This window comes from Drosophila innubila (assembly GCF_004354385.1).
Source record: "Drosophila innubila isolate TH190305 chromosome 3R unlocalized genomic scaffold, UK_Dinn_1.0 2_E_3R, whole genome shotgun sequence".
NCBI lineage: Eukaryota > Metazoa > Arthropoda > Insecta > Diptera > Drosophilidae > Drosophila > Drosophila innubila.
Genome location: NW_022995380.1, coordinates 13092452 through 13119459, shown reverse-complemented (window position 1 = coordinate 13119459; position 27008 = coordinate 13092452). Strand labels below are relative to the sequence as shown.

Sequence of the window (27008 nt, the reverse complement as noted above, 5' to 3'; positions counted from 1 at the left end):
ATAACAATAAAGCTTTGGCTGCATTCATTAGCAAAACGCATCAAAAAGATTTAGACTTTGGCCTTTGCCCTTAATTGGCGCACTCTACAAAGCAAACTATAAAATGCAGTTAAAAAATTATTATAATAATATAAAAAACAGGGGCAACCTTCAAAGTTGCTGTAAACGACCTTCTTATAAACTGCAATCGAAAACCTAAAAAAAAGCTTTAGGCTAATTTCATGCAAATTACTTAAAGAAAGAAAAGTCTTCTGTATTTTTTTGTGATTTCTTTGTGGGTGTTGGCCACTTGCATAATTAAGTGTGGTCCGAAAGTTCCCAAACAAATTCAGAGCAATTGTTGTAATATTAAATGAATGAAAAAAAAAAAAATAACACACAACTCACGAAATGTTTATTGTTTGGTTTAGTTTTTTGTTCCATTACGAAACCTGCAGAAATGATAAACGGCTGACACGCCCCGCTAACGAGTTCCAACTCTTGAGAGTCCTAAACAATTGTCTTGTATCTGGCTTGTTGCCTCTAATTGATAGTGTCGTGATCTCGCCAAACTAAATGTTTGTTAGCTGACTTACCACCCCTTCTACACGCCATCCCCCCTATTAACCAAGCTCTAATCTAACAAATAGGCGTGTAGCTGCAATAACACTCGAATATAAATAAAGGCGGAAAGTTTTAATAATAGAAGGCAAAAATAGTAAGAGTGTGTATTAAATAAGATCTTGTTAGCTATTTAAACAGTTAAATGTAACGAAATTATGTAAAAGCTTAACGAACAATTGCAAATGCTTCAACTTGTTAAGAAATTTAATATACTGACTGTAATTTGATCTATGAATAGTTTTCTCCTAATGCTGGGAAACTGAATGATGTCATTAATGTGGTAAAAAATAAAATAAGTGAACTATTAAATAGTGCATCATATTTCATACTAATTTTAAAAACCTTTAAGGAATTGCAAGTGGCATACAATTGTTACTTTATCTTTTGTATCTGATCTCTATTTAATATTCCCCTATATTTAAGCATTTGTTTAGTTATATCCTGCAAAATGTCTGAGATTAGCTCATTAATTATCTATTTTTGGTTTAAATTTAAATTTCACTTTTCATAATTTTTAAATAAAGGTTTAACGATTACTTTAAAGAAAATAAGATTGATAGAAAAATAGCCAGAATATTGGCTATTCCATTTAATTTCTGACATACTCCTATATGAGCTGTTACTGAGTCTATCTTTTTAGAGGTCTCTTTAGCAACATCTTTAGTTATAGCTTTAATGTTATCGGCTATATTTACTTTCAAACCATATTATTATCAAATAAAATTGCTAACATTTCATAATATCTCATTAAAAGTTCAAAAAATGCCACACCTCGAGCTGTTCAATTCTAGGCAAAACTTTCTTTATTTGCAAAATAGTTCAGCTTCAATACAAATACTAATAATAATAATAACAGTCGATCTATCAGAGTGGTACTGTGCATTAACATGTCGTGATTTGACGTGACGGGACGGTTGCCCAATCGAAGACATCTGTTTAGCTGGCAGTAGTAAAATTTGCATAGATCACCCATCATTAGCGACACGCAACGCCTCTCAAACTGTAAATGGTTACTTGGCAATATAATTACAACAACAGCAAACAGCAAAGAGAAGCAGCTGAAGCTGAAGCTGTAGCAAAAGGGGGTCAAAAAGCGGCTGCAAAATGTTAAAGTGATTAGCACAAAACATCGACGACGACGCCAAAAGAACCTCGCCAATTATACAAACAAAAAGCTGCCAAAAAGATGATCATCATTATCATTAACATGCACATGATCATTATCAAGCAATGGCGCTTAGATATGGCAGATTGTCTGAATGAATGTTTAGATGCTAGCTGGGATATATGCTAGCTGCTTTCTAGGCTAATAGCACACATTGCCTGTGGGCAAAATATGTATACAAGCTATCATATGTTGCCATATGGTTTATGCAAATCACTCGATATGAACATACATACATATATATATATACCTATGCCGTGCCGCAGGTGATTTGACAAATTGAACTCAAATGCATACAGTAGCCCACAGTCCACATACTCGTATTGGGCCATGACAAAGCGATGCAATCAAATGAATGCTACACAAAGAGAAGCAAAAAAATCAAAGCGGAAAACATCACGAGCGGAAATTCCATGGAAAAACTCAACACTTTTGGGCGGCTGCTGTTAACCTTTAGCTAAATCAGCTCTAATCGAATAAGCCGCATCTACTCGTACTCACAACAGTTGCCTCTTTCTTAGCCTGCAAATTTCAACAAGTTCTCCTTTTTTTTTTTGGATTTTGTTATTTTTTTTTTTTTTTGGCTGCCCAACTTTAATGGAGTGCAATTTCAGTTTCCTGCATGGCCAATGCCAAAAACAACAAAAACAGACAACAACAAGTTGTAAAATGTACAAGAAAATATTTGTTGTTAAGCAAAAATAGATCTCTGTTGGTAATGCCAATGCCAAAGGAATGTTTGGTGAGCGGTTTGGGACCGTTAAAAAGCGTAACAAGTGCTGCAAATTTATTGGCAGAGCGTGTTGAAAGCAACAACAACAACAACGATAACAACAACTACAACATCAACAACAACATCGTCAATGAGTGCTCCAGCTTCAGATTCAGCTTCAGCTCCAGTTGCAGGCAATGAATGGAATTCGTTGTTGAACTTTGTTAACCTTTGGCTAGCAGGAAGCTAATGTTCATTTCATACGCTTACCAAAAAGGGTAAGATGGCATTTGAAGGCATCGTATATTGATTAGAATTCAATTTTATTAAATAAAAATTATTTATAGTTGTTCAAATGCAAATACATGTTAATATTTTATTTGCTATTTGTTATAAGTAATAGAATAAATAAGTAGATTGTTTGAGAATAGGAGTACAATTTAAATAAAACTATTTTTTTTAATTACAGAGTATCTACTGTTCTAAGAGACTCAACCAAAGCACTCTTACTTGTTTTAATGCTTTTCGCTGGCTATCAACATTAACATTTATCAACTGCTACAGTTCTGCTTGCTGCTTTCTGGGCGCAAACCTCTGCTAATGATAATGATGATATTGAAGTAGCACGTTGCCAATGCCAGGCCAGAAATAGGGAACGGGAATGAGAAGGAGCGTGGAACAGGCTGCGGTTGAAGTTGTTTACCAACTGGCCAAATGGCCAATTCGCTTAGCTAATTCATATTGGCAGGCCGTTTGTCTTTATCGCAGGCATCGCAACGAGCCAAAACAACAAATTTATTGATAGCAGTGAAAGGCAGGCGAACAGACTGTATGGCAAATGATCTTTCCAAGTACAAGTAAGTACTTTGTACTTGTGTTTCTTGGTGTTGTTGTTGTTGCTGTTGTTGTTGCTGTTGGAGCTGAGCATAATTTATTTCTTTCATAATTTATGCTGACCCACATTTGCGATCAAGCCCATCAGACAGTCCAACTAAAAAAGGCTATAAAAAGCCACTTTGTTGCAAAAGCGTTTAATGAGTTTTCATTAGAAATTGCAACAACAACATCATGGAAAGCCAGAACGTAAAAATTCGCAATAATTAAAGTTAAGCTGGAAATGTTTTGGTAACCGTTTTGTGACTAATTTAACTAATAACGAAGCGTGTTCTCCGGTGATTAGAACTTGCCTAAAAAAAAACGAAAAAAAAACGAAAAACAAACCAAAACACAACGGCAACAAAAGCGGGCACAAATTTAACGCTCATTACGCGCACGGCTTGACGTGACCAGCGGCGACGATGAAGTCTCCAACTCCAACTCCAACTCCAGCTTCAGCTCCAAGTCTAACTCTGACGAAGTGGTTGACGATGACGATGTCGATGATGTTGACTTCGTGGGCAGCAAGGAAATCGAGCTCTACTTTTAAGGCAATCTCCCTTCCTTTTCCTCTCTGTTTGTCCCTCTTTCAGCCACATTCATTTTAGGCCAGAATGTTTGGCTATTAGTTAGAATGCTTCTACATTGTGGATCAAAAAACGTACAAATTGAGGCTACTGTGGTGCACAATGTTTGCGGCATGGATTCAGGCAAAAAGTTGCCACTCAAGCTGCAACCCTACCGCACCGCGCCCCTCCACACCCTGCCACACACTCCTCCCGCTCTCGGCCCTAATGACTATGGTATTTTCGGGCCGCTTTCGGCTGCGTGTGCTGCTAATGAGCCTCTTCTATTGAGTTATGATCGCTTATGAGCAGTTACACACACACATACGGTTGTGTATATTTGCGTGTGAGTGTAATAATATGTGTGTGCACATTATACTCTGTGTATGAGTACTTAGACTTATGAGGCCACCCACGGTAACTTCTTAAGCTATTAAACTGTAAAACTGCTGAGGAATTTGAGCAGTCAGAACTCAATTTGATTTATAGAGATCAAAGATTTCAACAAAAATGGGATTTTATGAGAATAATGTATATAATTACAGCAGCAGCTGCTTATCTAGGGTTAAACTGTTTATGATGCAATTTCAAGAGCGTTTTAAATATATTATGCACTGAACTTGTTAAAATTTTAGTGGAGAATTTAAAATTGTCATTACAAAGCAAATGTCAAATATTTTTGATACTAAACATTAATGTATTCTCTGTAAAAGAGTAAAGTAGAATAGACTTAACAAAACAAATGCCAACTGTCAGAAATTATAAGAATTTCATGCGACTTTTATAAGTATTTTTACTTCTATAACATTAATTTAAACTGATTGTTAGCTGAATTAGAATGGACTCCACTCATGTCAATTTACCATAACTATACGATTTTTAATTTGGTTAATATTTTTATTTTTTGCCACGCATTCTTGTTTCACCTTTAGCAATCTCATCTAATGTCCACATAAGTTCAACTCTTGCAATATCTTACGACTGACATACATAGTTTACAGTGATTTACATTAGACAGTTTAATATGGCTTCGAGGTCTGCTCATAGACACGCTCCTTTGGGCCATTTCTACATTCACATTCAAGTCTAGTCTGAAATTGCCCCAAAGCGCGTGCCACGGCATAAATATAACATAAACTTTGAGGGGCAAATGCACAATTTGGTGGCTGTAAAAGTCTCGCAGCTTAACGGAACGCCCCGTCGTTGATTGCTACACACACCAGTCCTAGTCCGGCATTATAGTCTGAGTCACTCACGCGCAATGGCTTGCGGCCATGTTCCACCTGTTGTCGTTCCCCCAAAAAAAGCAACAAATATAATCGGATATGTGTCACACATGGAAATTACCACGGTCTCTATCAATTGCCCAACTTACGATAAATATCCAAAACTTGCTGCGCCTAAAACGGGGCGGGTTTTTAGTTAGTGGGTTTGGCGGCGACTGACTTTATGCAAATGGTTGCTGCCTGCTCTTGATGGGCTCCATGTGTCCATTGACACAAATATGGCAGGCCTGGTCAAGCTGCGAGCCAGAAGGTAAGCATTGAGGTGTCGATGTCAGTCACGCCGACTGCCAGTTGTGCTCAACTGGACGCCACTTGCTGCTGTACAGTGGGACAAGTCAACAACAGTAGTTAGCAATGTAGGAAATTCTTAAAAAATTTCTAGAATATTTACCAATAGTCTAATTGAGGAAATTTATATATATTTTATGATATTTTAATATGATAATAATAATCACCGATATATATACTGAGATATATAATTTTGTTTTTGTTTTGAAAGTTATAATCATAATAATTCATAGATTCTTTCTTGTAAACTCATCAAAATTAAAAAAAAAAAAGTTAGGCCAATAGGATGAAATGGAGTTCTAAAAAGATTTTTTATTGGAATTGCTCAGCGAATTGACTATAGTCAGAAAAATTTAACTGTTTTTTGTTGGTTTCTCCCAATTATTTCATAGGAGACATATCTATATTTCTTGCATTTTCATACTGTTTGCCTCACTGTGCGCTGGTCAGTTGCGTGTGTTGATTTTTGTTGCGTGTTGCAAAACGTTGGCAAATGAGTCAGTCATTTAGTAGTTTTTGTTTGTTTGTTGTGCTGCTATACGTTTTGTTTGCAATTCGTTTGTTTGTTTTGCTTGCTTTTGCATACATGTCGTATGCGCAATATTGACAACTAATTGTCCACAGATGGGATCAAATTTGCATCACATGATCACATGCGACTAGCGCCTGAATTGCCTTCAAGTTGCAACACGTCGTCGTCGTCATTGTCATCGTCGTCGTCATCGTCGTCGTCGTCGCCATTGGCGGCGTCGGCATCTTCATCTGGCAAACGCCTGGAATTTCAATTAGAATGCCCCACAGGATGCCAGGCCGTTGGCGGGCTAACAAGATTTCCATGTTGAGATTTGCACGTATCGTTTCGTCTGGTCGCTTCTTGTTTCGTATCGTATGTACGAGTAAAAGTTAACTATTTGAGGCATCCCCCTCCGCACTCCGCCCGCCGCTATTCGCCCCACCTCTGGTTTTAATACTCTTCCTGCTCCTCCTGCTGTTCCTCCGCCTGGTGGCAGTAAATCAAGTGCCACAGCATCAAACTGTGCGCCGAGTTAGTTGCTAATTTTGCTCTTGAGTAAATTGGTACGATCCAATCCGAATCCGAATGGCCGCCCCGTTTGCTGATTAGATTTTGTGAAAGGCGCTGCGATGCTGCACCAAATTTGCCAAAAAGGGAGCGCGCCACATGCTGGGCAGTGGCAGTGGCAGTGGCAGTGGCTGTCGTGGCCATGGCTATGAAGGGGTGGTGAGGGGGGAGGGGGGTATGACAGACACGGAAGCCAGCAATGGGTTTCGCGTTTAGATTTGAACTTTTGGGATGCGGCACAGCTCCCATGGGGACTGCTTGCATGCTGCGTGTGTGCTCTAACGGTAAGCGTGACGCATTTTTGAATCAGACTCGCCACCGCCCCTGTCTCCACCCTTCCCCATTGCCGTTTCCCTCCCTCCCACTGTCCACATACCGCTGCTTTACTACATGTCGCATCATTAGCTCTAGTTGCCCGTTATTATTTCGCTGAATCTGACTTTTATTTAGCTCAAATTGTAACTTATGCAAGCCCCACAATAACAATACACACACACACACACAAACGCACACACCCAAATGTTTAACATTTGAAATTAAAATTGGTTTGGCTTTGTTACAATTTCGGCTTAGTTTTGTTTGTTTACTTATTGTTGCCACTAGGGCGTTGCTCTTCCATTCCACTAACTGGCCAATTATTTGCATTGCTTGTTGCCAACTTACATAACTTTAGACCTCTCACAGCCCGATTTTATTTTTGTTTGTTTCGCAGAGTCCAACTTACCTGCAAGTATAAAGAAAAATACATAATAGTTAGTTTAAGGGCCAATAAGTTTATAAAAAAATATTCTCCAGCAATTTTTTTGCGCTGTTCTTTACAATTTAATATATAATAAGCAATAAAAATCATACTAAATTAAAATATTTAAATTGCTTAATATAAACTAGCTACTTTGAAATATTTTACATCTTGTTTTCAAAACTTTAAAGTCCACAAATCTTGAACTTGCTATTTTCGCAGATGCTTTTAACTTCCCCTTATTTATTAAGGCTTTAAAGTTAATGAGTAAAATAACATTTAAAAATTATTAATAGAGATAAGAATTTTAATTTTGTATTATTAATGCGAACTCTTTTGCATTCTGTTTTCCAGCTATCAGATAGCTGGCATCAAGTTCGTTGCTTTAGTCTTTTGATATTGCACATGAAATTGCGGCAGAAATGCATTTGAAAAAGTGCCCCAAGCCTTAACTGTAACAGCTTAAACGCCCACAAATTGCTAAGCCACCCAGCACGCCCCATTTTGCAGGCCTGTGACAGTTATGAACATATAACAACAACAACAAGAACCATTATATGCAAGTGTGAGGAACTTAACACATGCAAAAGGTCAAACGGTCAGCACATAAAACGGCGTATTTTATGTGCTGCCAAAACAGTTTACAGTGCATAAATTTGTTAGTGGACTATGCAGTTGATAAGTAACGCCCCCTTTCGTCTTATCCCCTCCCTCGATTGCTCAGTAACGTGATGGTGTTTGCAAGTTGAGTTGAGTTGAGTTGAGTTAAGAGAGAGCAGCGTCTGTTACGAATTTCATGTGGTCACGTGTATGAGTGTGTGTGTGTGTGTGTGAGAGTGTGTGTGTGTGAGTGTAGAGCGTTAAATTGTTAATAAACAAGCGGCTAACAAGCAACAGTTAGGCAACTGCTAACAACAGTTTACAATTAGGTTTAGTCGGCATAGAACTTTCAACTATTGCCGGCAACACTCACACACACACACACACACACACACACACACAGACAGAGGCACACATAAATGGTGTGTAGGCGTGCCACATGATGTGGCTTACGTCCTGGTGGCTGACTTGGTTGCGGGTATGGCACGTCCCATGGACGTCGACAACGATAGCCAACATCAAGTCGATGCAACTGCAGTGCCAGTTAGCGAGCGACAAGTGGGCGTGTGCAATGCTTCCGCTTCCCCGAAATAAAAAGGCAAACACAAATAGCAGTCGCAATTCTAGGCATTAATTGCACATATATATATACACACACACATACACACACGCCAGTGAGCTGAGTGAAGATCTGTGAACAGTTAAGCAAGCGATTCTCACAGGCGCCCCAACTGAATCACAGCCAGCAGAGATAGCGATCCCCAGCTTCAGCTCCCTGCCAGCAGTGTGTCAAAGCGTCGAGTCGCCGTCGCCGTCGCCATCGCCGTCGCAGTCGGATCGGAGTCAGAGTCAGCGTCAGCGTCGAGCAAATGTGGAATTAGAATGTGTGTTTGGAATTTTTTTTGCCAGCTACACGCTACAATTTTCATGTTCCATGTGCAGTCGCGAGCTGCAAGATGCAAGTTGCAAGTTGCAAGCAGCTGCCAGCCTCTTGCCTGGGATCTCGAAACGTGCCCGTTGCACGTTGCCCGTGCCTCTGCCCGATATGTCCCGTGTTGGTTCTGCTGGCAATTCTACAATAATTATAGACTTTGAATTGTGTTTAACACGCAACGTCGACAGCGACGGCAACTGCGACGGCAACAGCAACAGCAACAGCAACTGCAACAGCAACGCTGACAACGACAGCGACAGCGACAGCGACGTCGGCGCAGACATTGCGCTTTCACGTTCCCGGGCATTTTTCGGTTGTTGTTTTTCGTACTTCTTGTTGTTGTGATTGCATTGAAATTTATTTGCAGCAGAGGTCAAATATTTGATTATCGCAACCGGCTGCAGCGAGTGTGAAAAATTTGATGGGAAATTATGGCGCAACAATTGTAGCGCATGCCGCACTCTATGGACAGAGAGAAAGACTCCTTGTCCCCTCTCCCTCCCCCCCTCCTCCTCGACGAAGTCGTTTAGTGGCAATTTATTAGCGCAAAGTAAAAGGTTCGTTCTGGACAGCTGGAAATTATTGGCACTTTTGAGTGTGGCAGCAGCCGTTGCCGATTTGGACTGACTGTTGCTGCTGAGCTAGCAACTTCATGTTGCAGTCGATTGGAGCATTCAGCTTAGGCTTGAACCGATCAGAAGGCATTAAGTAAGACAACAGGGCATGGGATCAAATACTAAACCAATTCTACGACATTGCATTGCTCTACGGGGAAAGTACTAGACGTAAACATCACCAAGAATAAGTTCGAAGAGAAAAAAGAATTTTTAATAGGAAATGTTATTTCTTCTAAGACATCTTGTCATTTCAAGGTACTCAGGGATGATCAAATTGAAATAAAGAATAGAAAATTAATAAGCTTTTATTATTATGTTCCACAGAAGGTGTCTACTTATAAGAATTTAATAATATATGTTAAAGTTATTATGACCTATACTATTAGGGATTATTTTTAGATTTACTCTACTGTGTGATGTTGACTACCCGACTTTCTGTTCTTAGCGCTGTTTGTCTTAGAGTATTTTTAGCTCTTCAAGTTAGTCAAAAAAAAGTGTTTGCATTTTCTTCTCATCGATCGGAATACCTAGCATATTGAAGTGACTCTCCATCAGGCTGGCAGTGTATACGCCGAAAAGAAAAGCTGTCAATAAAATAAATAATAATGCTGCATAAATATGCTGAACTCGCTTTGGCAATTTTTTTAATCGCGTTTCGGGTTCAGGCTGGGGCGCATAATAATGATATTTGGCATTAGGGAAGGGGGCAAACACTAATGGGTGAACTGTCTAAAAGAATGAAAGGGTGCAACTGCTGTGCCACAAAAGAAATGGCGCAACGTTTGTTCTTATAGTCATTGCAATAAATGTTGGCTATGCAGTTAGTGTGGCTGCTGCAATGACTCGTCGCAACGTTTTGGCACTATTAACCTACTCTGCAACACCACGAGATGAGAATGATGACGATGACGGAGACGAGGACTGAAGTTGAGACTGAGACTGAGGCTGGGACAGAGCTGACTGACTTCGACTCGTTGTCTGACTGCAGTTGACTTTTGGTGTGACTTTGACTAAATGCTGTAAGAAGGGAAAGGCAGCGACAGCCACAAATCAGTGGCCATAACTGTAAACCCATCTAATAATATAAATTCAACTGCTGCTCATGAGCTGCGCTAATTGCCAGGCCACAGATCTAGCTACAGACTCTGCATTTTTCCACTGACTCTGTCGCTCACCGAGGCCAAAAAGGCTAAACGTTGACCCAACTATTTGCATTCAAAAGTTGCCTGCCTGATTTATTGGCTAAATGAGCACTTGACACGCAATTATACTGCACTCTGAAAGACAGAGAAATATTGAAAGACAGAGAGCTAGAGAGAGAGAGAGAGAGAGAGAGAGAGAGAGAGAGAGAGAGATCCCCAAAATACCGCATCCATAGGAAGTCCAAGCAGACTCGGACCGCCTAAAGGCAGAGAGGTGCCAAACGCGCTGACCTTCACAGATCTGGTTTAGCCAGACTTCAACTTGGGCCCGTCTCTCTGGCTAGTTTTTTTTTGTCACAGCCATTAAAAGACTAAATGAATTTTTTATACATGTTTATTGTTGTTTTTTTTTCTTTTTGCATATGAAAGGCTAGTTTTTGTATTAAGTTTTGCGTCAACATCTTTTCTTTACATAGTTTTTGTTGAGATCTCCTGTTGTTTACAATGGCTATATTTAATGGTCCTCTTAAATAAATTCTACAATCAAAGCATATTTTTTGTATAGATTTGCCTTTGTATTGTTCTGCACAATAAGCAAATCTTTGATGTCATAATGTGTTAATGTTATCGTCGTTTTTAACTAATGGCCCCCATCTAACTATGATGTTAGACTTTGTATACCTTTCAAGGTTGCGGGTTCGGTGACCATTTTAGGCAAGTTTCGCTTTCTGCTAAAAAGCAATCGATAGGAGCTTAAAGATCATCAATACAGTAGCTCTTATAAAGAAAATGAGTTTCACTCCTTAATTAATAAATTGCGTTAAGCTAAAGCTTAAAATATATTTTTTTATGCTACACAAATTCTTCAAGCTAACTAACTGATTGCTCTATCTATCTATCTTTCATCCTGAGTTTAACTACGTAACCACCCACACTTTATGATTTCAATTTATGAGATAATGCCCACCTGTGTCCCACTAATCCATAACCTCCTTGGGCTCTTTCAGTGCCCTACCCAAAAAAAAAAGAATCACAACAACAAAAATGTAAAAAATTAGGAAACCCTAACGGCACAGGCGCAGTTCGTTCAATCACTGGACTAGACTGGCGTGCACATATTTAAAATGATTATTGTTATTAACAACAACAACAGCAACAGTAAACTTTGTCTTAGGCAATAAAATCACGCGCAGAAAGAAACGAAAGATTTAGGCAACAAACTTGCCGCGCTCAGTTAACAGTTAAACGCAATCTAACGCGCTAACAACAACAACAACACTAAAATCAAAGACAAAATCAACACAAAAACTAATATAAAATAAAAAGCAAAAAAAAACCAAACGTCGACGGAGAGTAAAAAAATGTGCAAAAGTTAACAACCATTTGTTCTCACAACATTTTTACGCCAATTCACAAAAAAGCAAACGAAGACAACAACAACAACAACAACTAGAGTCACAAGAAATGACTTAGAAGCAGCGGCAATCTGCGGCTCCCATTCATGAGCTGGCGCTCGAGGAGCTGCAATCCAAACGATCCAAACGATCCGACGAGCCGTCGAGCCGACGAGCTGACGAGGAGCAGGCAGGCAGCAGGCAGCGGCCCACACACAAGCTGCCAGCCAGCCAGCTAGCCAAACGAGCCAAGCGAATGGCAACAACAACAACAACATCGATTACTACTACTACGTAAATGAAATAAAATTGAATTGTGTGTTTGACTGTGCAGCAGTGGTAGTTGTTGCTGTTGTTGTTATTGTTGTTGGCTTCACGATGTTTCTGCCGTCGTCGACGCTGCTGTTGCTGCCGTTGAGGCCAAGTTTAAGGTCTTCCTGTTGCCAGTTGGCAGCTTGCAGTTTTGCAGTTGCAGTTGCTGTTGTTGTTGTCTTAACTGTTTTCACTCGCCTCGTGTGTGTGCAGCATGTGGGCTGTTTCAGTTACTCTTCCTCTTGTCAGTTTCTGCTGTTGCTGCTGCTGCCGCCGCCGCCGCCGACGTCGCCTCTGCCAACTCTGCTGTTAGCTTCCTGCAGCAACAAGTGACCTGCGTTCGTGCTACCTTTTACATACACTGGCTGAATGAGCATATTAACTATGTCAAGAGATTGGTAAAGAATTGTATTCTTTGAATTTTTTTTTGTAAAATTCTCATCAGCTCTTATTTGTATTTCCATAATATTGTAAATAAAAAAAGAATTAACAAAATTGTTATTTAAAAATTATAATCCGTACTTAAAATTGTTTTTCAAATGTTATTAACATTTTTTTTTTAAATACCAAACAAACAAATATATTGAGTGTTTTCCTGTGTTGTTCTACAAGTATGTTTCCAAATCGTTTACCAAATATTTGATTTATATATTAATTATTAATTTTTCGAATTAAAAATTCAGTCTGGAGCTAACCTCGTTGTATTTATATTTAATTGAAATTATTCATAGATATATTTTATTGCTTTCTATTGAAAAAATTCTGCTTAATTCCATGGTACTTATAGTACTTTGTTCAGTAGCAATTGAAAAATGTAAGGTATAGGATCTTCGGATATATTAAAGTAATCTTCACTAATTCTTGTTATCTATTGTTGTTAGTATAGCGATCTCCTATCTACCAAAAAATAAGAATAAGTTGGACTATTCCAGTTGAAGCTCGCGCATGTTCTCCGCATTTCCTGCAGCAAATGCAGTTTGCTGCACCTGCCCCTCGCAATTGCATTCACCTGAAGCAGACTCTATGAGCTGCCATGTGTAGCAGATTTAGTCAAATGTGTTTAACGGTTAAAATGGGTTTGGTTTTTGGTTGGCTTTCTGTATTTTGGTGCTCAGGGCGCATCTAGTTGATTTCTTTTGTTGTTTGAAAAATATTGTTATTATATTTTGTGCACAGGCAAACAGGCAAACAGAAAAACAGGCAGACAGCAAAGAGGAGTTGCTGCCTCAGCAGGCCTAGGGCATAGTTGTTCCTATTGCTGCTGTTGTTGCTGCGGACGTTGTAGGTGGCGTATGCGCAATATTATTATAACTGTGAGGCGTTCTCGTTTGCGGTCAGGGACCAACCCAAAACCGAAGCCTGACCAATTGGTTTAGTTAGCGAAATGTGGGTGTGCATACTTCACTGTGTGTGTGTGTGTGTGTGTGAGTGCGAGTGTGTGTTCTGCAACGAGGCGTGCACTTTAATTAAATTTTCTTTTTGGGTCAAAGAAAAGTCAACACACAAAAGACAACTTGCCAAAATATGGAATATTATATAACTCGATACGCTACAGTTTAATTAAGCAATCAGTTACATTATGTATTATAACTATAAATACGCAGACATTTTAATTACAGGGCCTCAAAAGTAAAAAACTAAAAGTGAGAGTGTTGAGCTGCTGAGCTGCTGAGCAGCTCATTAAAATTAAAGTCTCGCTCTGGCAATTGCTTTGTCAGCTTGCGTAAAACTTTAACTCAATTTGAAACGCTTCCCAATGTCTATAACATATATATTAAAGCCAAAGTCTTTTAGTTATGATTATTATCGATGTTGTTAATGCTGCTGCTGCTACAACTGTAACTATACTTGAGTTTCGGATGAGGATTTATCATTAGTGGAGTTTCCAAATTGACAACTGGCAGCTGCCAACTGAAACGGGTATTGAGGCTCCATTTTCGATTACGTGAAAAACCGCGTGGTAAATAACATTAACAAAACTGTAATGAGCAGCAAATTTATGACTTTACCTTAAGCTCCAAGTCATCGAAATATTTTTGTGTTGATTTTGAGTTTGACAAAAGCATTTTCCGTCCGTTTTGCTGTCACATTAAATAATATAAATTTGGTAATTGCGAACTTTGACAGCTCATCAAACGAAAAAAAAACGGTAGGTAAGTAATTAGTTGTGCAAAAGTGATTTATTTAAGCACATTAGTCATAGACTCAAGCGAAAGTTGTGAAAATATTTGTATATTTCTCCAGGAAATAGGCGGATATTGGAGAATATTTTTTTATGTTATAGAACTTCTGCATATACATTTCTATTCAGCTTATTTATTTTGAACTCCTAGCAAAAACATGCTGAGCTCCTATTTGAAGTTGCTAATAAAAGACAACCGTATGAATAGATATGTTAATCTTATCTATGCACAAATCATTTGATTAGCACATAAATGTCTTGAAAATTTATTGAAAAATAAAACTACAAGCATAAAAATTGTTTCATAAATATTTATAAATCATCGTGAATGTCGTCAATGCGTCTGGTCTATGAAGACGCTGTCAAAAATGGCCACAATGGCAAACTACCAAAAACAAAAACAAAAAACCGGCTGAGCTTATCAGGCTGTAAATTTCCTGGGGAGCAGAAAACACAACAACATAGACAACAACAAATGCTTACAAATCAAATATGAAACAAGTTTCCAATCGAATAAAACTCTAAACGTGTTTGCATTAAGCAAAAATATAAATTCAGCAACAACAACACGTTTTATAGCTTGCGCCAAAAGTGTATGAAAAAATGATGTAAATTAAAACTCTTGATATAAATACGCAAATTAAAAATTAGCTAAAACGGCAGCCACTCAACGCTCGTCTTAACCTTCACATTTACACGGAGAGCGTCTTTGCCGAATTGTGTGCAAATTGCAAATTGCTGGCTTGAATGAGGTTCCAAATTATTTTGTTTGAAGATAAAATCAAAAGTGTATGTATGCAAAGCATTGAATGATCAGGCAAATCGAAAGAGTTAACTCTATTAACGAACTGGGCTAATCTGTTGAAATTATCTCTTATTAATCTTAATAAGTTTTCGTTTTGATTGAATGTAGATAAAAAGCCTTGACATTTTTCATAACCCTTCAAACACAGTTCTACAAAATTTATCTGTCTCAAGTTATCAAGTTGGTGACTTTTGCCAATTTCTTAGTAGAGTGTTTATTGTAATAAGATAAAATCATTCGTTAAGAAGATTGCATTTTAATTAAAAGAAGCAGATAAGCTTTATTCTGATGTTATCAAGTTCGTTGCCTAAGTCTTTTGTTTCTAATTGAGACTGCTTGAATTATATATGCTTTGTTAACGTATTGGAATTCTAGAAAGCTATGTTCGTCGCCAAAGTCATTTGTTTTCAACTTCAACAACATCTGACATTGAGTTGCTATTTGGCAAGTGTTAAGATTTCGTTGATAGGGCTCACTTTAACAACTTTCCAACCGCTGACAGCTGCTCGTAACGCTCGTAAATTCCGCAAGAGCAAAAGAAGAAGAAACAGCAAAAAAAAGGTACAAACTTATCTAGCAATAGCATAGAAAGTTGACAACAAACTTTCTTGAAGCGCATTTGCATGCGTTGAGCATTTGTTAATCTTTCAGATGCGCAAAAATTGCTGTGAATACCTTGTGTGCATCATGCTTAGAATATCTAAATAGTAAAATCTACACTTTGGACAACAAAATGTGTAGCAACAGAAAATGTGGTTCATTTGGTCACTGGGACAGGCTTAGTTCCAGTCGTTCCAGCCGTTCCAGTCTCCCAAGTGCATTTCGTGTAGGGCAGATCCGACCGCAAATTGAAAAGGCAGCGCGTGCGCCACAAAAGCCAAATAACAAATTGCCTAGACCAACAACAAGGAAAAAAAACGATGATGACGACGAGCACAGCAACAACAAAAACATCAACAACAACAACAGTTCACCTCGCTTCGCTGCTGCTGCTGCGGCCGTTGCTTTTGGCATGCAAATTGCGCGCCAGACGCCAACGCAACAACAACAGCAACACCAAACAAACAACAACAGCAACAACAACAGAAACGAAAGCAACAACTTCGCATTCTGACCGTAAAGCATTCAGCTCCATCTATTGTTGTGGTAGGGCCCTCAACGCCAACAACTGCTGTGCCGCCTTTTTGGCATACAAAAAGCGAAAAAAAAACAAAAAAAACAAATGCAAAACGTTTGCCCGGAACTGTCGTTGAGTGGCTCTTGGCATCTGCCTAACTATTGCCCCTTTATACCCCCCTCCCCAACAGTCCTATCATCCAATAGTAGCTGGAGAGATAGTGGGGGAGTTGTTGGCAAACCGCCTTGAAAAACTGCAAAAGGTGAAAGCAAAAGTTTTGTTCTATTTGTTTCACTTGAATACTACGGCGCGCACTCAGCGTATGTAATTTGCCTCAGCGTCCTCGTTGCCTTTTGTCTCCGCTGCTGTCATTCATGCGGGATTGGCTACGGTTATTGTTTTCGGTTTTTTTTTGGTTTTTTTTTGCACCAGTTTTACATTTGCTGAAAGGGTCACAAAAGCAAAAGCTGTGAAATTGTTAAACGAATGCCAAAGGAAAGTGGAAGCAGCTGTTGTCACTGAGGATTGACATGGTTATAGGGTGAGCAACAACTAAATATACCAAAAAACCTTAGAGTCAAGCAACTTGATGGTGCATTTTCATTATTTCATTGGTGAAAAGTTAATAGATTTTCATGAACATGCTTTTAATAAGTCTAGTTTAGCTAGATTAGACCAACGCCAATTTCTTCCTATAACTTCCAAAATATTTTGTAAATATCTGCTCATCGCTTGGCACCTTTAATCAACAGCTATATTAATATGCTTAAACTCATATGTCGCTTGATATTCGGAACATTGGCAAAGGGCGAATCCAATGTGATTATCAAGCCGTTTAATTGGCAATTAATTTGCTGACCGTTTCCATATCGGAGCGTGGGATTCGAGCGTCAGTTGAGTCAAGAAAGCCACTCGCCAGAGAGTGAGATAGAGAGTAAAGCTGGTTGGAGCTGTGTACTTTCTTTCTTCATTTATTTGAAGAAATATGAAAAATCATGAGCTTTTGTGTGTGGTAATAAAACTTATGAGTGGCACCCGCAATCACCGCACCACATCGCGCCCCTTTTCATCGCCCAAAACAGCAAACACTTTCATTTGCCGTTGACAGACATCGTCGTCAAGTGGCCAAGTGGAGTTGCAACACAGCGGGGCAGGAAGGGTATTCACATGTTGGTTGCTGTTGTTTGTTTATTCATCAACGTCATCATCAGCGTCAAGCACAGCATCCAGTTGAATAGTTGGACTGTTGGATAGCTGGATACCCAGTTGCTTGGCTGCTTTACTGCTTGGATTGGTTAACCGGCGCTGGCCCCGCGGCTACACGAGACACGAGACCCGCGACCAGAGAAGAAAAAATTTCACTTTCATAAAAAAAACAAAAACAAAAAGACTCCATCAGTATTTTTGCCAGTGCCTCAACAGAAATTATGGCATACTCTATGTTGTTGGATGGTTAAAAACCCGTTGCATATTTTACTCGCCAAAGCCCCTTGGACATTTCCATTGATTTTTTTGGGGGCCACATATTTATGGTGCGGGTGCAGCCAAAGGCTTTATGAGCACAGCCGCCACAGTCAGGAAATTCGACATGGAAATCATTTTGTTTCGATTGCCATGAAAATACAGATGAAACAAGTTGAGATGAGTTGAGCTGATTGAGGCGGCATTTTGACCAAAAGAGCCAACTTTAATTGGATAACATATGTTGCATCGCAAGTAAATTGCAGGATTGGACAATTATATTGTAATTTGTGGTTAATTTAGATTGAATAATTGATTAAATTAAAGCTAAAGAAATTTCACAATAGTCATTTTATAACTGATAGAGTTCCCTATTTAATTGTGAATTATATTGGCTTTTTAAGCAAATTAGGAACTTCATATAATTTTGTGTAAAAAATTTAGTAACAATTAATTCAAAATATATTATAAAAATTTGACAAATTTATAAGTCCAGTTAAACACAATCAAAATTTCTTTAGTCAGTTAATATATTCAATTTATAAAATTAAAATGATAAAATGAGAAAGAAAGAAACAATTAGAAGCCTATAATTGGATGGTCTACAATATTATTATTTTTTATTCTGCGATTAATTGAGAATAAGACTGCAATTGACTTGTCAACACTATTAGAAAAACAGAGAGTCAATCTATTATTAGTTAAGACCATGGACTATAAAAAACAACTGTCAATTGGGAGTTTGCCACAAGTTGTTCAATTTTCCATTGCCTGGGGCTATCAAATGTGTGCGTTTGGTTGGGGCAATGGTTTAAGCCGTTGTTGCGTCTCGACTGATTGCATGATTGAGCCGACTAATTGAACAATTGATGCATGCGAGTGAGTTTGATTACATGACAAACAAGTCTCGACAAAAACTTAATAAGCATATGTGAAGCTACAGATCAAACCGAGAGCGGAGGTTGGGCATAACAGTTGACAGTCCACGCGACACACACTTCTGACTTTTACTTTCCAAATTCAAATTGCTGGACAATTTTTGTTTGTTATGTTAAAATAGAGAGGGGTTCCTTACTTGGCTTTGAAGAGGGGTACACATATTCAGGTCTATATTTCATGATCTTGTGGTTGACTTTGTAATTATTTCATCGTATCTTTTGTTAAACCGTTTCAATTGATTGAGTGCCAAGCACTTCAGAAGGTTTTTGTTTGTTGAATTTACTTGAATATTGAGCTCATTTTTTTCGTTTGATTGTTCTGTAATTGATAAAATGCTTCAATTTTATATTTACATCCGTTTAAAGACCATACGAAAGACACTTGAAGCCTCAAAGCGACCACTGCAACCACATTGAAAATATCACAATTTGCCAATTTTAATTATCGTCGACTGACAAAAAGAAACGATGTAATTAAAGCTTCAAGTAGCTTGCTTTTCATATTTTTTTTAAGTTTTAATTATTCATTTCGTTTGGCCAAAAAAGAATCACCAAGTAAAAGTAAAACTTTTTCGCACGCCCAAAAAACTAACAAAAGTGAAGGTAATAGAAAAACCAAATTGAAATATTTTCATTTTTTATGCCTTTTCGCTTTCGTTTACAAATGAAGTCATGAACTCAGTCGTAGACCGTAACTTAAAGATACAATTGTATCTCTAATTACGAGCACTTTTCCGCCGGTTCTCTCTCTTTATCTCTAATGATTACTGATGCCGCTTGATAGATAAGAAAAATGATTCTCCAGAACAGTGAGAAACAATACTTAGATATCTCTAGCAAAATTGTATCTCTCTAGTGACAAGTTTGTGCGGAAACTTAAGTAGCCTTGCACTTACCAAGATCAATTTAAGGTAGAAATTAATGTTATACTTATTATTCTGTCAGAAGAAATATTGGTACATACCTAAAAGAGAAAGAAAAGTAATTAGTAAAAATTTAGCTTTGATTAAATATAAAGTTTAAGTTATAAAGTAACAAATAGAAAGAAAAAAAGGTGATTTTTAAAAGCAGTTGCTTTTATAGCTATATATTGCATATTTTCCATCTTTTAGTATGACTATGCTAACTGTTTTATAGCAGGCCTCTTTAATCTCAATCCGCAATAAACTAAGCCAACTATTCACTCACACATCCGCTAGCGTTACAGTTAGTACGGTGTTTGTGGCATGCCTCATTAAAAATGTAAAATATTTATATGTTAAGCATGTCACCAAGATCCTAAACCAACTCCAATTTCATTGCCAGTGTCATCTTCAGCATAACGTCTATGTCCACACTGGAAGACAAGTCAAGGTATCTCTCAATGTTGGTTAAATGGCCCAAGGCAAGCAAATTTGCAGTTGGCCAAAACTTGAAACGTTGCCGACTGCCTCACTATGTTTGGGTCAAAGAGAGAAAGAGAGAGAGAGAGAGATGACGGCCCATTAGGCTGACTTTTCGGAGAACAAGTTGACCCAGTTTGTCAGAGAAACAGTTTGCAAATTGTGACAGGTGAGCGCCTTGATAAACAATTAAGGCAACGCTTAACAACGGAATTAAGAGGTGAATAACACCCACAACATTGTCGGTGGCATGTGACGGAAGTGACCTTGTCCATGGATTGCCAACTGCTCCAAAGCTGTTGACTGGTTTTTCATATTATTTTTTTTTTTATTTACTATATATTGGCTTGGCGCGTGTGCCGAGCCAAGACTTTTTAACGGTGTTTGTGTACAGCTCGTTGACGTAGGTGCATTGAACTTTTGTCATAGGCAACGACAAAGTCAAGACGATTTTCATAATTTTGCTTTTCCGGGCCAAATACTTTCAATTGCCATTGGCTGGCAGGTTGGCGCATAATCATGCAAAGTGCAGCAACAACAAGAGTCTAAATAAAATCTAAAGCCGCATCTAAAGCTAAATTTGCATTCGGCAGTGAGGTAATAAATAGCCAGCTGGCCAGGGCCATCGATCGTCCACTCTCAGGTGCCTTTTTTTTTCTCTGAATGCATTTGAAATTGAAAAATACGCGCAGCCACCAAATCGCATGCGAGAAAAATGAAATCAAGGCAAAATTATGCGCATAAGTTGCCAAAAAGGGAGGGGGGAGCGAGAGTAGAGCGTTAAAGTGGTGGCAGCGTAGGCAGAGGGGATGATAAAGGGGGTGTAGCAACGGCATATGTGGCCGTTATAGCTGCAGAAATTTATCAACATGCAAGTGTCTGTGACTGTGTGCAGCGAATTGCGGCACAGGAGAAAGGTGCAACAAGTGGCAGCCACCAACAATAACAGCAACAACAGTGCCAAAGGTGGAAGCAGCTGCTGCTAAATCCATTCAATGCTTTATTGATTTCATACCACATTTGTCTGGAATGTGTGCTGGCAATTTACTGGCAACCACACAACAACAACAACAACAAAATAAACTCTCATTGCAAGTTCAATGACACTAAAAGGGTTAGGTCAAAGTGCTTTTTATTTGCCTAAAAGCTTAAATTTCACTTGAAAATTTGACAAAAAAGATTTACTTGTGAGCATGATATAAATATGTAAATAAGTAAATGTTTAGCTGTAATGTTATTGCAATGTTATTGTACTGTTAATCAGCTGTAAATTTAACAGATCTAGCCAGATTGTATTTAATAATAGGGCTTTTCATATTGTATACTGATCTCATCTGCTTGAGTTTCTTTTGGCATGTGAATTAAGCGCTCTCAGAGGCTGTAAAATCCGAATATTACATATATTTATGGCAAACGCATTCACTTGCCAAACTGCCGGACATGTTGCCCCCTACCCCGTTACACCCCCCCTTTAACTGGACAGTGGAGTTTTTTTGTCTGTCTTGCTTATTTTTTTTTTTGCCTTTGCCGGCTCGCTGCTTTCTTTGCAACAAGATTTCAACATTGCAGCAAAAGCTGAACGTTAACGTTAACGTTTACTTTCTCCTTCGATGTGTACTTTTTCCTGCATTTTTATTACAAGTCGGCAACTGGTTGGGTGCAGGTCCAGCGCCACCACCTTCACCGCTCGCTTTTGGACATTGCTTATCTTAAGTATTGGGAAAGCTGCAGCCAGACAGGCAGCTTTAACAGCATCTTCAACTGCAAACTAGCGAGCGACTCTGTCTGTGGCAAGAGCACTGTGTGGCAAGTGGCATTGCACGAACCGAAGAGGCCCAAAACCATTGGCGATTGTTATCAACTAAATGGTGTTAAAGTGCGTGAGAAACAACAACGAAGATGGAGACGGAAACGTTGACGGAAACTGAAGGATGTTGCCGCCGCGTGGGCAACTCTTGCCCTATTATACAACAAAGGGCACAAAACAACACCAACGGCAACTGCTCATCATACTACTCGTCGTATCATAATAATAAAGAGAAATGAAAATATGTGTCTGCTTCAAGACGTTTATGCATAACACGAGGAAATGCAATGCACCAAACTGACAGACGACGCTTAAAACAATACTAGAAACAAAGTAAAAAATAAAGTGTATAAACTAAAACATTTCAAACTTAATGACTGAGTTGCAACTACGAACACTTTTCGGACTTGAGCGCGTGCCGCTTACATAACAGCGGCTTAACAATAACAACAACTACTGCAGCATTGGCAACAGCAACTACAGTAAAGCAACAACAACGAGTAAAGCTTAAAGCATAAAATGTTTATCAACATTTGTAGCCATGCAGGCGGTTTAATGAGCAACAAAATTGAAACAGTAATTGAAATGCGGCATCGTCGTTGTTTGGTGCTGTCATGCAACAACGTGGCGTATGAGTAATCAGCCTTCCTCCTCCCCTCCACGCCTCTAATGCATGCGCCTGTGCGTGGCGCCTTAAGTGGGGCAGAGAACTGAAGTGTCTGCTGAAGAGTCACACACAAATGCGAAGAGTATTTTAGTTGAAATCTATTGCATCAAATAATGGCTCAATAATGCAATTGAAGGCAACTGACAAAATGGCATTGGACGAAAATATAGTACTGAGTATAATATTTGTTATTGATAATAATTATTATCATTTGAAAATTTTAAAATGCGAAAGCGGGCAGATTTGCTGATATGGTAATATCTTAGCCTTCTACTGATTGATTCCAACAATTTATATTACCAACGGTTAGTGCCATTTCATTACTATTTTAAAATCAATTGTGTGTAAAGATCTACAATAATCAAAAATTCAAGCTCAAATTTGTTGTTGGTATATTTGCTGGAGAAAATCTATCGACATATTCATGCTTATCATCAAACAAAGTATTAACATTTCTTGAAAGTTATCCATAAAATGCGCCTAATTCTGTAAACTGATTTCTGTCTATTTTTAGCTCACGATGTTATGTTTTTGCAAATCCTTTTAGCACTTGTCCGGCATTAAGAACCGTACGTGTGACGACCCGTGCCACACACATAAGTTGTGAGTGCTATATAGAAATGGTGTTAATTCAATTAAGATGTGCTTAATAATTAATTTGCATAGGAAAACAATATGGAGCGCTAAATGAATTGGTGGCCAGTGAATATCGAATAGGTTTGCCTTCTGAGCAAATGTATCTGCTGGATGCAAGCTGTTGTGGGGCTTTCATTTCCAGTGTTGCTCTCCGATAACTATGTGCTTGCGTAATTAGCGCCCGTGGGGCCCATAAAGAAAAAGTGTAGCAAAAGGGGCAAAGCCAAAGCTGAAGCCGATACTGAAGTTGAAAATGATTTTTAGCACTCAGCAGCCGTCGAGGCTAAAAAGAAAGCAGTCGAAATGTTTTCATACGTGATGCCATTCGAAACACTTGACAAACATTGAGGAATCACCAAAAGAAATATAAGAAACAGAAAGAAACAGAGAAATAGGGAATATAGAAAAAAATAGAAAATTACAGAAAAAATATTGTCATTATATCAAAAGACAAACACAGAGAGTCGGAGCGTCCGAGGGGCAACACACAATTGATTTGGCATGCAGCTGGGGAACTTAAAAATACCTTTTGCATTACTTTGCATTACCCACACAGATAGTACAAGATATAATAATAGAATGCGAACGCGACGTGGAAAATGGAATTGGAATTGCCCGTGCCACAAGGTAAGTCAGCCAATGGTGAAACAAACCCAACTGATTTCACTTTGCAACAAAACTTTCCAACACAAAAATTAATCAAATGATGACGGCAAAGTTGGCGAGGCGATGACGACCCAACTCTGCTCTCAGCTGATCTTCAAGTTCATCTTGCATCTCTGGCCAAACAACAACAAAACAAAACAAAACAAAACATAGCAACAACACAGCAGACAACTTCCGCTACTACAAAACAAAAAGCAAGAAGAAACTACTAGCAACATTGTTGCAAATCTGATCCATTGTACAGGCTATAATTTAAGTTCAGTTTGCACATTGGTTAAATGCTCGACAAGAGATCAACAGTTGCAGGAAATGTTCTGGCATATTATTTATTGCTAAAACTAAATTAATGCATTTTAGAAAATGTAAACCGTTTTATTAGTGCGAGCGATTGTAAGACATAAGATTTAAAGTTGTAGAAAATGTTCTGCCAAAATTTTATTTATTATTGAAACTTAATAAATATCATATTTAAAAACTGACCTCTCAACTGGTATTATTCCGCTTTAACCTTTTTAAATATCACTTTAATCTATTGCATTCTTTTCTACCCTGTTCTTTACTGATTAGTTGTTGTATAGCATCTCTTTTCTGCTACAAAATCATTCCTGTTTCTACTTGTATCTTCCCTAACCAACTTCACTCATATTATTTTATATTTTCAGCTTCAATAAGCTTCGTAACCAATGTAAAGCTTACTTTTTTCTAGGACCACCAAGGGGCAAACTTAAGGCTGCGTATGTGTGTATGCAACTGCAATTGTGCTCTGTTTATTTACGATCTCGCCGGCATTTGAGACTTTACAGCGTGCCATTAAATCGTTTAAATGGCTTGCTTGGCACTTCATAATTTGCCGATCAGAGCGCCAAATTGCAATTTGCCCAGCAGCAGCAAAAAGCAAAAGAAATCTGCGTGTGGGCGTTGCCCATCGCCCAGTTGCCTACATGCCTAAATGTCCAGTTGGCCATCCCGGCTCCGGCTAGACGCAAAGGCTGATAGCAAGACAACAGAGAAACAGAGAGCAATGTTGCATTAGCAGCAAATGCAATGCTGTCCAATGCATTTGACCGCCAAACGACTTTGACTTTGCAACATTGGCAACGGCGACGACTCCAACTGCGTCTACCAATTAATTGTATATTATTTGCGCGTCGTTTATTTGCCACAAATTAGCCAACTTGCAATTTTTCTTTAACAGGAAATTATTGTTATTGCCAAGGCGATCGGCAAACGACGGCCAGAGACAGAAATTGAAGTCAATTGCAACAACAACAACAACAACAAAACGAGCCATGGCAACATTTCCATTTTTATTTTCAATGACAGATTAACAGAAAGAGAGACAGAGAGCGCAAAAGAGAAAGAGTGAAAGAGAGAAAAACGGGGGACGTGCATAAATTTTTCTTTTGATTGAAATTGAAAGTGAATTGACAAGTTAAGAAAATGTAATACCATTGTTTGTTAAAGTTAAAAGACATTTTATATGCTAGATTCTTATCTAACTATCAAATAATTGCAATTGTCTATACTATATATATTTCCTTTAATTTGCTTATTTTCCATTTCATTTACAGTCACTTTCCTTGATATTTGAACGTGGTCAGCACGAAATGGATCAAAGCTATCATATCGTCGGTTGAATGCACAACCAACAAGAGATGCGACGATGCGGAAATTCGAAGTGTGGCATGCAAAGTAAAGCAAAGAAGGAAAACTAAAAGAGAATAAAGAAAGTATTCGAAGGGGAGTTTGTCATTTCATTATCGACTGCCACTCTGTATAAAAATTTTCATTGATATTGATGGATTTTCCACTCAAGTGTCGATTGCCGGTTACCGGTTGTCGATTATCGGTTGTTGGTTGTTTGCACTTTCATTTTCAATTAACAAGTGCCTTAAACACAAAAGACTTAGGCAACAAACTGGCTGCCAACACTCACTTGTGGCAATGCAAATCGGTCCGTCAGTTGCCTGTATTGAATGTTAAGGCTATCTCCCTGTGCTGCTGCTATTTCTTTTCCTGCGTCTGTATTACGGTCATGGCTTCCAATTTTTGTTGTAGTTTTTTTTTTTGTAGTTTTATGGGCAAGGAAATGGCCCAACAAGTAAAAGTATCCATGAGGGGGGGTTTTGACGAATTACGCATCTCATGCAAAAACAAGAAACATCAAGTTCGAGTTGTTGCTTCCTTGTTTACATAATTACATGGCCTCTTCGGTAATGGGCTTAGACTCTCGGCCGTCGGCTCTCGGGAGACGCCAATTAGAAGCAGAAATAGAAAATAGAATCACTGCAAATTAGCGCAAATTTTGCGTGACTTAATTAAAAAACGAAACGATATTACATCATAGGAAAGTTGGCGTCGCTATAACGTCAACATCTTCTATCTCTTCATGTGCATGCCACTGGAACTGGCAAATGGATTTATGTGAAGATCTGTTGGCAATGAATGTGTGTGTATGTTGACACGCCCGTTGGGCCACGGAGAGTTGCCTGCCTGGTTGGCTTTATGATTTGCCAGTCGCTTATATAACTTAATTAGCTATCGAAAATGTGCGGAAATGTTAAAAGGAAGTCTTATCTGCACTATAAATAACACTATATTCTTACTCAATGCTGAACCAGAGCACGATTCGATTCGACAGAGTGCAACAACCTAAGAAAATTGTCAACATAATGGACGTTTTTCAGTTGGTTTTAATAGGTGAAAACAGTCTTAAATATTCCACATCAAACACAAATAAATTGTATACAAATTCATAAATATCTTGTTAAAGGTATTAATTATTTTTCTTTTCGCCTAATTGCATTTACATTTTTGTAATAGCTAAACAATTATTGTAATTACATTTAGTTGGTTTGTCACTGTCTAAAAACAAAAGACTTAGGCAACAAGCTTGCAACGATGAGGGGAAAAAACTACAAATATTTGGAAAGAAATATTTGTGTTTAATTACATTATGGTCAGCAATTAAAATATAAGGCTTGTTAGCTCAAAAGACACTAAAAACTTGCCCCAAAAACCGCTTGAGCAAA

At 38.4% G+C, this 27008-nt stretch overlaps 1 protein-coding gene across 2 annotated transcripts in view; it reads right to left on the bottom strand.

The window, feature by feature from the left end:
• LOC117791615 (alpha-protein kinase 1) overlaps positions 1-27008 on the bottom strand; it is a 47847-nt gene that overhangs the window by 9532 nt on the left and 11307 nt on the right. Inside the window, exon 2 of one of the 2 annotated variants that reach the window (XM_034631418.1) lies at positions 7002-7301. The exons of the other annotated variant lie outside the window; for it this stretch is intronic. Coding sequence (XP_034487309.1) covers positions 7298-7301 — 4 coding nt within the window. The 3' untranslated portion in view covers positions 7002-7297. Of the gene's footprint in view, positions 1-7001; positions 7302-27008 lie in introns of those variants that run through there. 2 annotated transcript variants of the gene reach the window in all.